At 49.7% G+C, this 15,231-nt stretch overlaps 1 protein-coding gene across 1 annotated transcript in view; it reads right to left on the bottom strand.

Moving 5' to 3' along the window:
* Positions 1–3,489: 3,489 nt before the first annotated feature.
* LOC135258123 (ephrin-A2-like) overlaps positions 3,490–15,231 on the bottom strand; it is a 50,489-nt gene continuing 38,747 nt past the window's right edge. Inside the window, exons 2-4 of the mRNA XM_064341380.1 lie at positions 10,371–10,663; positions 6,319–6,384; positions 3,490–5,959 (exon numbers count right to left, since the gene is read on the bottom strand). Coding sequence (XP_064197450.1) covers positions 5,838–5,959; positions 6,319–6,384; positions 10,371–10,663 — 481 coding nt within the window. The 3' untranslated portion in view covers positions 3,490–5,837. The remainder of the gene's footprint in view (positions 5,960–6,318; positions 6,385–10,370; positions 10,664–15,231) is intronic.

The following is a 15,231-nucleotide window of genomic DNA, read 5'->3' as shown; positions in this document are numbered from 1 at the left end:
ACAAGCAGCCCGATTGGCTGCAGTATCATGACCTCACAGTGGATCCTGTCTCTTGGACGAGTCGGGGTTTTTTTTTGGAAATTAAAAAATAAAAAGATAAATCAGTGTTCTAGAACTCCATTGCTTTCGATTGCCAGCAGCGATTGTTACATCAGCATTAGAATGCTCAGTTAAGAACATTCTAATCACATGTTTGTGACCTCACACCTTAAAAAGTTAAGTGAGAGTCAGGAACGCTGATTCCCAGTATTGCTCAGTATTGCAATCTGTAGAGGAAAAGAGACAGACAGCTGAACCAGCGAATGGGCCCTGAGACTCTAAAAAAAAAAGAAACATTATTGGAAAATTCACATTTGCATTCATTTATGTAGCAGATGTTTTATCCAGAAAATGCACACAATCAGGTTCGATCCTCACCGGGGCTGACACAGTCAAAACAGCACCATTGCAAGAAACAAAACAAAAAAAACACCCCCAAAATACAATGCTGCATTGTCATACATAAGCACCACCTCTACAGAAGGTATAATATTAACACCATTAAATTCAGCTTCTGTTTTATTCAGTGAAAGTAATATTTCAGTATTTCTTAATGAATAATAAGCTTGCAGGCCTTGCCTGGGGAGGCCAGTGGCTCGGCAGTTCTGCTGGAAATTGGAGCACGAACTCAGGGGTGCACTCACACCCAGACGGGAGCAGAGCGATGCTCCCCACCTCCCCTTTCATCTTCATTAGGGCTCGATGCAGACAGCGCTTCACAGGAGGCCAGACACATTAACCACGGCCCGGCACCAATCAACAGCCAGGATTAAACTGCACAGAGACGCCTATACCTGCCGCACCCCTCAAACCGCCCCCATCCCCCAGCCCCAGCCCGGCACCAATCAACAGCCAGGATTAAACTGCACAGAGACGCCTCTACCTGCCCCACACCCCTCAAACCCCCCCCAGCCCCAGCCCCGGCCAATCAACAGCCAGGATTAAACTGCACAGAGAGCCTTACCTGCCCCACCCCTCAAACCCCCCAGCCCCAGCCCCGCCATCAACAGCCAGATTAAACTGCACAGAGAGCCTTACTGCCCACCCCTCAACGCCCCCCCCCCCAGCCCCAGCCCCAGCCAATCAACAGCCAGGATTAAACTGCACAGAGAGCCTCTACCTGCCCCACACCCCTCAACCCCCCCCCCCCCCAGCCCCAGCCCCAGCCAATCAACAGCCAGGATTAAACTGCACAGAGATGCCTCTACCTGCCCCACCCTCAACCCCCCCCCCCCATCCGCGCGCAGCCATCAACAGCCAGGATGAACCTGCCAGATCCTACTGCCCATCCGCGGCCCGTCCCGCCAGTCTTAAGAGCCAGGACTCGCTCCCAGAGATCCCTTCCGCCCCGGTATCCGCTCCCTCCAGATCCTCCCTCAGAAGATCCCCGGGCCCCGAGTCCGCTCCCGAGATCCCTCCGCTCCCCGAGATCCCTCCGCCCCCGAGATCCCTCCGCTCCCCGAGATCCCGCCGCTCCCCGAGATCCCTCCGCTCCCCGAGATCCCTCCACTCCCCGAGATCCCTCCGCTCCCCGAGATCCCTCCGCTCCCCGAGATCCCTCCGCTCCCCGAGATCCCTCCGCTCCCCGAGATCCCTCCGCTCTCCGAGATCCCTCCGCTCCCCGAGATCCCTCCGCTCCGCGAGATCGCATTAACCGCGTCGTGACTGGTTCTTGCGCGGCTGCCGGCGCGCGCGCGATGCCGCTGCCTCCACCAATCACACGCCTGCGACGGTTAATCCCAAAACTGGGCACATCCGCGATAGTAGCCTACTGTAATACCACAGCTGCCACGGTTACTTACCGGTCAAAAAAAAAAACACAATCTGGAATTCGCCAAACAGCCCACGCCTCATTTCGAATGTACAAATGCCATGTCTGCGTTCAGGGGAATCTAGATTGGCAATTATGGAAATACATATTGGTAAATATCGCTACTGCCCAGTCAATTTTCCCATCCTCAGTCATGTGCAACTTCAGCACAGATGGTGCTATTGTAGGGGGGGGGGGGGGGAGACATGGTCCTATGAATGTGATCGCAGAGTCAATTAGCAGCATATGGTCTGTCTCCTGTTAATTAGTATATGCTAAAATTTATGTTTAGTGAAAGAGATCAGCATTGCTGGCAGAATGAGCTGTAATCTTCAGCCACTGGGTATGTCCAAAGGTGAGGCAGGGTTGTGTTGGACAGATGTGTGAAGACAATGTATGATATTGTAGCTGCAATTCATTTAGCCTGATGTTACATTCTCAGAGTAACATTTTTATATTCCACATAGTTCGGATGGCAAAGATAATTAGCCTTTCCTTGCCAAGTTAAACAATTAAACAGAGAGCATGTGTTAATGTGTCTATTCAGTGTTAAATTGTGGTATTAATGAGCTGGAAAAAAACAGGCTGTAATTGACGCAATATAGGCCAAATCCTTGCAGTCCGGCTGCCCGTTTAACAAAGGAAGAGGGGTTTCCCCTGGGAGGACCAATGCTTGTCCCATTTCTTACTCTTTGTTTTTCTCTTTCTCCCCTAATTCGGAATATACGAACCGTCTCGGGGCGGTTTCCTCGCCGTCCTCTCCGCCGGCGCTTCTCCCTGACGCGCGTGCGGGTCAGCGTTTATCACGCCGTTGCTGTGAAACAGACGCGGTCCTGACGGCGGGTTCCCCGACTGACCATGCAGACTGAACCGGCGACTGCTGGGAGATTTAGACCGGGAGTAATCCTCCAGCTTTCTGCCCGGCAACTCAGATGGGTAATTATGCGCCAACCGGCGGGAATCCAGCCTCCATGCAGCGCTGAATTCAGGATTCCAGGGGCGCAGAGCTCAGGAGGTAGCCTAAGAGCGGCTGTCTGGCAGTCGGAGGGTTGCCGGTTCGATCCCCCGCCCTGGGTGTGTCGAAGTGTCCCTGAGCAAGACACCTAACCCCTAATTGCTCCCAACGAGCTGATTGGTACCTTGCAGGGCAGCCTTTCATCGTTGGTGTGTGAGTGCGTGTGTAAATGGGTGAATGAGAGGCATCAATTGTAAAGCACTTTGGATAAAAGCGCTATATAAATGCAGTCCATTTACCATTCTGTAGGGACCACAGGACTGCGAGCCAGGCCTTACGCCCAACGTCAGGGCCCGACCTCACTAATGCTCTTGTGGCTGAGTGGAATCCCCGCAGCCAACTGCCAAAATCTAGTGGAAAGCCTTCCCAGAAGAGCGGAGGCAAAGGGGGGGGGGGGGGGGCAACTCCATATTAATGCCCAGGGTTTTGGAATGAAGTGTTCAACAAGCACATATGGGCGTGATGTTCAGGTGTCCACATACTTTTGGAAATGTTGTGTATCTTTAGCTCTATTGGACAAAAACTCCCGATGGCTGATGTTTTATGCTCAAACTTATAACTAAGATTAATTTCATATTTACATTTTCTTGAGGATGTTGATTTTACAAAACACAAAACTCTGTACTGCTGTGACAAAGCTTTATTTTCTGCTTTTTTTGATTATTTGCCAAAACAAGACAAACTGGAAAGATATAAAAGTAACAAAAGCAAACAAAAACAAAACATGGTTTGACAATCACATTTGTAAGATGCTTTTGAAAACAATTACAGGCCTACAAGTACCAGAATGCATTGCGTAACAAGCAAGAGAACTACAGAAAAACAGCTCTTTTCTAAAACATCTTTGACAACAGAGATTCAATAGCTCACATTGAAAGTTCAAGACATATATGAATTATTTCTTGTAACGTTTTTTGTAAAGAACTTTAAGGTGAAAAAATGTAACAGAACAAAGTAAATACTGACAAATATATTTAGGAAAGTTTCATGTCCATGTCCAGTGCAAGCCTCTCTTACCTTCCGAGTCCCTGTAGCAGAGGCAAATGTTCGTCTTGTTCTGGGCCCAATTCCTTTCTTTTTTCTTTCCTGAAATTACGGAAAGCCGGATTTGAGTTGCTGAACACAAGCGGCTCAGTGGTCCGGGAGTTCAAAGGTCATTTGAGTCGCATTTCTGCGAGTTCAGTGATGCCGTATCGGACAAAGCTGCACATTAAAAGCCAGCGAGAGCGAGTAAGAGAGGAGATGGAGACAAACGGGGAAAAGAAAGCCAGAGGCGAAGAGCTCATTTCTACTCAACGGAAACGTGAGGCTCGCCTCAGACCCAGCACCATGGAAAAAAAGGCAGATTGTCTGTTTTCTTATTAAACTTTGTTCCCCCCATGTATGCATATAAAAAAAGATGTCTTTAAATAAAATGCACGAGCACACAGTGTCTTTTCTGCTCCGTCACCTCAACGTCAGTCAGCGATCGTAAACTGCCACAATCTTCAGCCTGAGAGGATAACCATTCCAAAAGCAGCCCCTCACCCGAGCCCACTTTCAGCCCCATAAACACATCAGCTACTGAACACGGGTTAGCGGCTAAAGGACTGAACGCAGGTTAGCGGCTAAAGGACTAAACGCGGGTTAGCGGCTAAAGGACTAAACGCGGGTTAGCGGCTAAAGGACTGAACGCGGGTTAGCGGCTAAAGGACTGAACGCGGGTTATCGGCTAAAGGACTGAACGCGGGTTGGCGTTTAAAGGACTAAACGCGGGTCAGCGGCTAAAGGACTGAACGTGGGTTAGCGGCTAAAGGACTAAACGCGGGTTGGCGTTTAAAGGACTGAACGCGGGTTAGCGGCTAAAGGACTGAACGCAGGTTAGCGGCTAAAGGACTAAACGCGGGTTGGCGTTTAAAGGACTGAACGCGGGTTAGCGGCTAAAGGACTGAACGCGGGTTAGCGGCTAAAGGACTGAACGCGGGTTAGCGGCTAAAGGACTGAACGCGGGTTAGCGGCTAAAGGACTGAACACAGGTTAGCGGCTAAAGGACTGAACACGGGTTAGCGGCTAAAGGACTGAACGCGGGTTAGCGGCTAAAGGACTGAACGCGGGTTAGCGGCTAAAGGACTAAACACGGGTTGGCGTTTAAAGGACTAAACGCGGGTTGGCGGCTAAAGGACTGAACGGATTAGCGACCTTGGCAGATTCACAGTAAGGTTCCTCCCATACTTTGGAGGGTTGGGTGAGCTTATTGAGGAACAGAGATTGAGGGAGATGACGGAGAATCTCTTAACGCGAGTGGTCACAATATTCAAAATATGTCTTGCTGCATTGGACACAGGATAATCCACCTGAAGGAGGACAGTTGAGGCCCCAGCACATTGCCTGGAGAGATCCCCCGGTGGCCGCTTAGTGTAACCACAATAGGGCGCCATCTGGCGGTCACGCTGTGTAAAGGCAGAAGGTCTTTGGGTAACCACAGATGGTCTCCCCCTGGTGGTCATTCAGTGTAATCGCAGCAGGTCTCCCCCTGGTGGTCATTCCGTGTAATCGCAGCAGGTCTCCCCCTGGTGGTCAGTCAGTGTAACCACCACATAAGGTCCCCTCTGGTGGTCATTCAGTGTAATCACAGAAGTTCTCCCCCTGGTGGCCATTCAGTGTAATCGCAGCAGGTCTCCCCCTGGTGGTCAGTCAATGTAACCACCACAGAAGGTCTCCCCTAGGTGGTCATGCAGAGTAACCACAGCAGGGCTCCCCCTGGTGGCTTGTGAATGTAATCACATCTGTGAAGCTTGGCTGTCCACCGGCAGCAGGGGCACAGGGAAGCCTGGTTTCATAGCACTGTGCTGTAGTACGCTACGGGGTCCTGCCTGTGTGGAGAGACTCAAGATGGAGGCAGGCAGGGTGGCGCGGGAGGTGGAGACAGAGGCAGCTAGGGTGAGGTTACCGCTGAAACCACGCGGATGGGGGCGCTGGGGGCAGGGGAGTGTACTATGAGAGGGAGAGCAGCATCAGCACCACAGCCGTCACCATGGCGAGGAATGTCAGGGCAACGCTGCAGTCTGACCCATCATCTGTCAGAAAGGGCTCTGGAGACCTGTAACCTGACTCATCTGAAACAGAGAGGGAGGGGGACAGGGGGGGAGGGAGAGAATGAAAGAGAAGAGGGAAACAGAGAGAGGGAGAGGGCGATGGAGGGAGGGGGGGCAGGGTTGGTTGGTGGAGAGAGAGAGAGAGAGAAAAGGAGGGAGGGAGGGGTTGTAGAGGAGAAAGAGAAAGAGACACAGACAGAACACATCCTGGATTACAGTACGTTGCACCTGCGTTTAACTCTGTGTTGCCAAGATGGCCGTTTCCTCAGCCTGTGTGTGCTGCTGCACTCATGGTAAATTTTAGGGAATGAAACATAATAAGCGGATAGAGGCGTGCCCCGACCCCGTCACGGTGGGACGGGGGGGGGGAGGGTACTCACTGCCAGGCCTCACATACACCTTCAGCTTCAGACACGGCCTCCCTGCGTGGTTAGGGTGGGGGGAGGCTGGGGGGGGGAGAGTGAGGGGGGCAGAGAGCGGGAGAGAGAGAGGAGGGGGGAGGGGGAAAGAGTGAGAGGAGGGGGAGAAAGAGAAGAGGGAGTGGGGGAAAGAGTGATGAGTTATCTCTCATAGTCATTGCTTCTGTAACCAGAAATAAAACATTTTCTGACTATTTCTGATATGACTGGAATGGCCCACCCTGTTGGGGCTGTTAATATTCCAAAGTACAGTGAAATAATAATACATGTAACAGAATAACACTGCCAGCTATCATGAGAAACAGTATCACTGTGCTGCAGTAAGACTGTGCTGCTCTGAGGGTGTGTTCTGAAAGCCTGTGTTGTGTGACTCAGTGCTGCTCTGAGACTGTGTTCTGAAAGCCTGTGTTGTGTGACTCTGAGCTCTGAGGCTGTGTTCTGAAAGCCTGTGTTGTGTGACTCTGAGCTCTGAGGCTGTGTTCTGAAAGCCTGTGTTGTGTGACTCTGAGCTCTGAGGCTGTGTTCTGAAAGCCTGTGTTGTGTGACTCTGAGCTCTGAGGCTGTGTTCTGAAAGCCTGTGTTGCGTGACTCTGTGCTCTGCGGCTGTGTTCGGAAAGCCTGTGTTGCGTGACTCTGAGCTCTGAGGCTGTGTTCTGAAAGCCTGTGTTGTGTGACTCTGAGCTCTGAGGCTGTGTTCTGAAAGTCTGTGTTGTGTGACTCTGAGCTCTGAGGCTGTGTTCTGAAAGGCCTGTGTTGTGTGACTCTGAGCTCTGAGGCTGTGTTCTGAACGGCCTGTGTTGTGTGACTCTGAGCTCTGAGGCTGTGTTCTGAAAGCCTGTGTTGTGTGACTCTGAGCTCTGAGGCTGTGTTGTCATCATTCAAGCCAAAAGAATGCGCATGTAGTCGGGCGGTAATCACAAACACACCATATGGTCCCGTTCAAAAGTCCCATTACAGGAGCTGCAGATAAAAAGATGCAATCACTTTTCTTACCCTTGAAGACACAAACAACTCTTTCAGCGGAAAGGTCACCTTACTGCTCCATCACAAGCTCAGCTCAGCTTTAATTATGTACTTTTTCAGAGCCATAAAAACCGCATTTTCTTGGCTCTTAAGTTTCACTGATGATTGTATTTTCCAGAAATGGTTTTTCGTAACAAGTTCTAGATGGGAAATTCAACCCGGAGAGGACACACACACACACACACACACATACACACATTCTTGTGCGCACACACACACTCAGATATATGCACATGCACTTCAGCACAAACACACACACATACTTGTGGACACATGCATGCAAGCACACACACACACACACACACACCATTTCATCTCACGCATCTATTCTACCGCAACATCCGCCTGGCACCATGACAACTGCAGTCGTGGTGATACCCCACAATCCTCCAGGGGAGGAGGAGAGATTAGAAGATGTGATTAAGTTCAGAACACAGCAAACAGACGCGCTGTTGGCTTATTCTCCCAGACACTCCCACCGTAATCACCGCTCTCACAGTTCCCACTCACTGTGTGCAGATGATGCTAATGTGCCGTTAATGAGAAAGTTTCTTTTCCTGGAAAGTAAGTCGCCGTTTGTCAGCGAGCGCACCAATCACGTTTCACGCTACAGCCCCCTGCAGTGAACAGCCAACCGAGCATTATCCCTGGATTTGGCGTTCTTACAGACCGTTCCTTAGCAGTTAACTCAGCGGGTGTGTGGGGGATGAAGCAGAGAAGATTATTAGTTTTAAAAAGTCAGGAAAGTGAATCTGTAATCAGGAAATTAAAGTGGAGACAGTTCTCTTGGTCAGGATTTATACACCTCATTCAGCAACTCAAATGTAGAATTTTCCACTAGAGGGCGCCATTAACTGGCTTTACAGAAGGAGCTGACCAAATGGCTGATGCTACAGCCATACACACATGCTCACACACAACCAGACACTCACACACACACACAAGTGTACACACATACTCAAATTTATTAAAACTTAGTTGCATCATACCAAACTCATGGCATGCTTTATAAAGAGGAAACACTTGTGCTCTCTGAGGGGTTATAACTGCTTTATAAACAGGAAATACCACACTCTCTGAGGGGTTATAACTGCTTCATAAACAGGAAATACCACACTCTCTGAAAGTTTTGTCTAATGAAGTACAGCAGCAGTAAAAAAGCTCGATAATTTTTTTTTTTTTTACTGCGTTTCCAGTCCCCGGTGGTAGTGAGTCAGAGCACTTGAAGAGGCGTCGAAGCGAGAAAGAAAGACACTACAAACAGCCCACGCCGCCGGGCCTGGCAGTCTGAGCAGAGAAACACCGGATTTCACTGCAGCTGCACACACTTCCTGCTCACTCATACAGGTGGGCCTGTTTCTGCACACCAACCGGCCCCCAAACTGCCCCCCCCCCCCCGTCCTCCCACACACCTGGGCTCAGAGCAGGTACTCTCACAGATTCACTTTAATTTACACTTTCAGTTGGAAGAGAGAAGGCAAAGGGAATAAAGAGAGAGACAAGAGAGAGAAAGTGTGGGAGAGAAAGAGACAGAGAGATGGAGAGAGAGAGAGGGAGAGAAAGAGAGATAGTGGGAGAGAGAGAGCCAGAGGAGAGAAAAGGCAGCTTCTCCAGCTTATAGAAATAAACTCACACTCACAGTGAGTTTAAAAGCTGCACAACTACTAGTGAAATACAGGAGACCAAAGGCACAACAGCAGCTGAAGAATAAAACGGGAGGGGGATCTTCTCTTTTCTGGCTGCTCTAGGTATCCAGGACACGAGATAAACTTACGCTGAGTATAATTACAGAGTGTGTGTGTGTGTGTGTGAGAGTGTGTGTGTTCATACTCCGAGATGTAGTAGTACTCTCTGTGTGTGTGTGTGTATGCATGTGTGTGTGCTCATACTCCGAGATGTAGTAGTACTGTGTGTGTGTGTGTGCTCATACTCATAGATGTAGTAGTACTCTGTGTGTGTGTGTGTGAGTGTGTATGCGTGTGTGTGTGCTCATACTCACAGATGTAGTAGTACTCTGTGGGTGTGTGTGTGTGTGTGTGTATGCGTGTGTGTGTGCTCATACTCCGAGATGTAGTAGTACTCTGTGTGTGTGCTCATACTCACAGATGTAGTAGTACTCCGAGAGAGTGTGTGTGTGTGCTCATACTCACAGATGTAGTAGTACTCTGTGTGTGCTCATACTCACACATGTAGTAGTACTCTGTGTGTGTGCTCATACTCACAGATGTAGTAGTACTCTGTGTGTGTGCTCATACTCACAGATGTAGTAGTACTCTGTGTGTGTGCTCATACTCACAGATGTAGTAGTACTCTGTGGGTGTGTGTGTGTGTGTGTATGCATGTGTGTGTGCTCATACTCCGAGATGTAGTAGTACTCTGTGTGTGCTCATACTCACACATGTAGTAGTACTCTGAGTGTGTGCTCATACTCACAGATGTAGTAGTACTCTGTGTGTGTGCTCATACTCACAGATGTAGTAGTACTCTGAGTGTGTGTGTGCTCATACTCACAGAAGTAGTAGTACTCTGTGAGAGTGTGTGTGTGTGCTCATACTCACAGATGTAGTAGTACTCTGTGAGAGTGTGTGTGTGTGCTCATACTCACAGATGTAGTAGTACTCTGTGTGTGTGCTCATACTCACAGATGTAGTAGTACTCTGTGTGTGTGCTCATACTCACAGATGTAGTAGTACTCTGTGTGTGTGCTCATACTCACAGATGTAGTAGTACTCTGTGTGTGTGCTCATACTCACAGATGTAGTAGTACTTGAGTGTGTGTGTGTGCTCATACTCACAGAATTAGTAGTACTCTGTGAGAGTGTGTGTGTGTGCTCATACTCACAGATGTAGTAGTACTCTGTGTGTGTGCTCATACTCACAGATGTAGTAGTACTCTGTGTGTGTTCTCATACTCACAGATGTAGTAGTACTCTGTGTGTGTTCTCATACTCACAGATGTAGTAGTACTCTGTGTGTGTGCTCATACTCACAGATGTAGTAGTACTCGTGTCCGGGCCGGAACTCGAACCCGAGGGAGAAGGGGGTGAAGAGCTGGAACTTCTCGGAGAAGCGCAGGGGGCCGGCGGCGCTGCGGGGCTGGCTGCACTCCCAGCGCTTCAGGCCGCGCATGCGCGGGTCGCAGCTACGGAAGCCCTCGAGGCTCACCATGAACAGCACGTAGCGCTCCATGCGCTCCGGCGGCAGCGCGCTGGCGTAGTGCGGACAGTAGATGTCCAGGTAGTCATTAATGCTCAGCCCCACCGTGTAGTCCCCACGACGGAACCTGCAGAACACACACACGTGCGTACACACGCATGCACACACACATACACACGCACATACACACACGCATGCACACACACATACACACGCACATACACACACGCATGCACACACACATACACACACGCATGTACACACACATACACACGCGCACACACATACGCACGCACATACACACGCGACACATACACACGCACATACACACGCATGCACACACGCATACACACACACGCATGCACACACATACACACGCATGCACACACGCATGCACACGCACATACACATGCATGCACGCACACATACACATGCATGCACACACAGATACACACACAGGCACACACGCACACTCACACACACACGCACACACACAGACACACACAAAAACACACACAAATGCATGCACAAATGTCAGTTACAAATAGTATAAGTACATTGCAATACTTTAGTTTACAATATATTGGCAAGTATATAAATTATTGCTGCTTTAAGATATTATGATATATTTCACCACTGTAACATATGATGTTTCCCAAACAGGAAGCATTTACACTGCAGAAGAGGCTGTTTGGGATGTGCAATTTCAGCCCGACAGACGGGACCTTTCCCGAAGCAGCAGCACCCTCCCTTCCTCACATTTAGGTTCTTGCTGTTTTCCAAAAATCAAAGAAACGGCACACCTGTGTGCACCTGCTCCCCCCCCCCCCAGCTCCTCAGCTGTCCCTGGATCCCTGACAGTCTGTCTCTCTGACATACTGTACTTCTGCAGGTCCCATCTAACATGCTTTACTGCTGTTAGTCGAATGCACGGTACCATGGTTACTCAATCAATCCCCTGTAATTTCATACACAGCACTCCGCACACAACACTGAACAGCCAAAAACAAAAACAATTTCATTTAACTGAGATGGGGGTGCAGGAGGTCTACCACCCACCGCCCCCCCACCCCACCTCGTATCCGTTTAACACCCCTCTCTCTCTCCTTTCTCTCTCCTCTCCTCAGATCAGTAATCATCCCTCATTGAGCATTTCCTCCACACACAAAACTCTGCTGAATATGCCTGTGATTAAGAACATTCACCCTCCCTCTCCCCATCCATCCCTTTCTTCCCTCTTTTCTCTCTCTCTCTCTTCCTTCCTTCCTGTCTCTTTCTCTTTTTCTGATCTTTCTCCCGCCCTCTCTCCTTCTCCATCTCTCTCTCCCTCCCTCCCTTCCCCTCTCCCAGAAGGCCAAAGGAAGCCTTTGATCCGATCCTGATTTTTTTTTTTCTTCATTTTTTCCAGAAGTTGCAGCATTCTGAAAGGGGGCGGGGGAGAAGTGCTTTCCAGTTAGTCTGGGTTAAATATTTAAGACTCCACACCCTCCCCTCTCTGGTTAGTCCGGGTTAAATATTTAAGACTCCACACCCTCTCCTCTCTGGTTAGTCTGGGTTAAATATTTAAGACTCCACACCCTCTCCTCTCTGGTTAGTCTGGGTTAAATATTTAAGACTCCACACCATCTTCTATCCTCTCTGGTTAGTCTGGGTTAAATATTTAAGACTCCACACCATCTTCTATCCTCTCTGGTTCATCTGGGTTAAATATTTAAGACTCCACACCCTCTCCTCTCTGGTTAGTCTGGGTTAAATATTTAAGACTCCACACCCTCTCCTCTCTGGTTAGTCCGGGTTAAATATTTAAGACACCACACCTTGTCCTCTCTGGTTAGTCTGGGTTAAATATTTAAGACACCACACCCTCTCCGGTTAGTCCGGGTTAAATATTTAAGACTCCACACCTTCTCCTCTCTGGTTAGTCTGGGTTAAATATTTAAGACTCCACACCCTCTCCTCTCCTCTCTGGTTAGACTGGATTAAATATTTAAGAGTCCACACCCTCTCCTCTCCTCTCTGGTTAGACTGGATTAAATATTTAAGACTCCACACCTTCTCCTCTCTGGTTAGTCTGGGTTAAATATTTAAGACACCACACCCTCTCCTCTCTGGTTAGTCTGGGTTAAATATTTAAGACTCCACACCCTCTCCTCTCTGGTTAGTCCGGGTTAAATATTTAAGAGTCCACACCATCTCCTCTCTCTCCAGCGTTTGGCGCACAGTGTGTGGTGTTCTCCCCCCCCCCCCCCCCCCCCGCAGGGTGCTCAGCCCTCAGGGGGGGTTTCACACCCGCTACTAAAACAGCGTGAGAACTGGAGAGTACATCTGCACTCAGAACCTCACACTCACCTCACACTCACTCAATACCACTCACTGCACACTCACTCACTCAACACTACTCACTCATCACTCACTCCTCCCCTCACCACTACATACTCACTCAAACACTCATCAATACTCACTCACTCACGCACTCACTCACATACATACTCACTCAAACAACTCACTCAAACTCACTCACTCATGCACTCACTCAAACACACTCACTCAAACACCCTCTCACTCACTCACATACTCACTCACATACATACTCACTCACACACTCACTCACATACATACTCACTCACTCACATACATACTCACTCAAACACTCACTCACTCACACACCACTCTCACTCACTCACACACTCACTCAACATACTCACTCACACACTCACTCACATACTCACTCAAACACTCACTCAAATACTCACTCACTCACGCACTCACTCACATACATACTCACTCAAACACTCACTCACTCACGCACTCACTCACATACATACTCACTCAAACACGCACTCACTCAAACACCCTCTCACTCACTCACATACTCACTCACTCACTCACTCAAATACTCACTCACTCACGCACTCACTCACATACATACTCACTCAAACACGCACTCACTCAAACACCCTCTCACTCACTCACATACTCACTCACTCACTCAAATACTCACTCACTCACGCACTCACTCACATACTCACTCACGCACTCACTCACATACATACTCACTCAAACACTCACTCACTCAAACACCCTCTCACTCACTCACATACTCACTCACTCACTCAAATACTCACTCACTCACACACTCACTCACATACATACTCACTCAAACACCCTCTCACTCACTCACATACTCACTCACGCACTCACTCATATACATACTCACTCAAACACTCACTCATGCACTCACATACTCACTCACACACTCACTCATATACATACTCACTCAAACACTCACTCATGCACTCACATACTCACTCACGCACTCACACTCACTCAAACACACACTCACGCACTCACACACTTACATACTCACTCACTCACTCACATACTCACTCACACACTCACACTCACTCAAACACACACTCACACACTTACACACTCACTCACTCAAACCCACACTCACTAAAACACAAACTCATTCACTCATCTTCTGCCAGGTGCTGTTGACTCTTGACTTCTCTCTCTCCTTCTCCCTCCATCTCTCTCTCCCTCTTTCTCTCATCTTTCTCTCCCTCACTCTCTCCCCCTCTCTCTTTCTCTCATCCTCCCTCCCTCTCGCCCCCCCCCTCTTTCCCTCTCTATTACCCACCATGCCTCAGGCTGATTGAGGATCAGACGGAGATCTGCAGGGTTTCTCTCCGCTGCTCAAGCCCACAGTCTCTCTAGGCTCCGCCCTGCTCAGCGTTATGTAAACACCAGCCTCTCCCTGTCAAAGAGTTATTATTTTTTTAAAAACCCCTCATTTCCACATCAAAGTGGAGCTCACTGGCGGACTCCAAAGCTGAAAGTGCCGTGTTCAGCGGCGTGTAGGTTAAACCTGCGCCGCGTCGGAGTCAGAGACCCACTCTGCCTGCCTCTCCTTTCAAACAAAAAAAGCCTTACAATTTTATTTATTTATTTTATTTTTGATGGCGCTGTAGAAGTTAAAAGGGACCGAGTTGAAAGGGATCCCAGGCCTCAAAACGGTGTTGTGCGCTTGACATTGGACAACCTTCAGGCGCTCTGAAAAAACCCCAAAAACGTGAGTGAGAACAGCACCGCTGCACTCTGGGCAGGGAGAACAGCAGGGAGAACAGCACCGCTGCGCTCTGGGAGAACAGCACCGCTGCACTCTGGGCAGGGAGAACAGCACCGCTGCACTCTGGGCAGGGAGAACAGCAGGGAGAACAGCACCGCTGCGCTCTGGGCAGGGAGAACAGCAGGGAGAACAGCACCGCTGCGCTCTGGGCAGGGAGAACAGCACCGCTGCACTCTGGGAGAACAGCACCGCTGCGCTCTGGGAGAACAGCACCGCTGCACTCTGGGCAGGGAGAACAGCAGGGAGAACAGCACCGCTGCACTCTGGGAGAACAGCACCGCTGCGCTCTGGGAGAACAGCAGGGAGAACAGCACCGCTGCACTCTGGGAGAACAGCACCGCTGCGCTCTAAGCAGGGAGAACAGCAGGGAGAACAGCACCGCTGCACTCTGGGCAGGGAGAACAGCACCGCTGCGCTCTAAGCAGGGAGAACAGCAGGGAGAACAGCACCGCTGCACTCTGGGCAGGGAGAACAGCACCGCTGCGCTCTGGGCAGGGAGAACAGCAGGGAGAACAGCACTGCTGTGCTCTGGGAGAACAGCAGGGAGAACAGCATCGCTGATT

The sequence above is a fragment of the Anguilla rostrata genome, chromosome 6 (genome assembly GCF_018555375.3).
Source record: "Anguilla rostrata isolate EN2019 chromosome 6, ASM1855537v3, whole genome shotgun sequence".
NCBI classification, from domain to species: domain Eukaryota; kingdom Metazoa; phylum Chordata; class Actinopteri; order Anguilliformes; family Anguillidae; genus Anguilla; species Anguilla rostrata.
The sequence above is the reverse complement of the archived record's forward strand: the minus strand, read 5'-3'. Positions and strand labels throughout refer to the sequence as shown.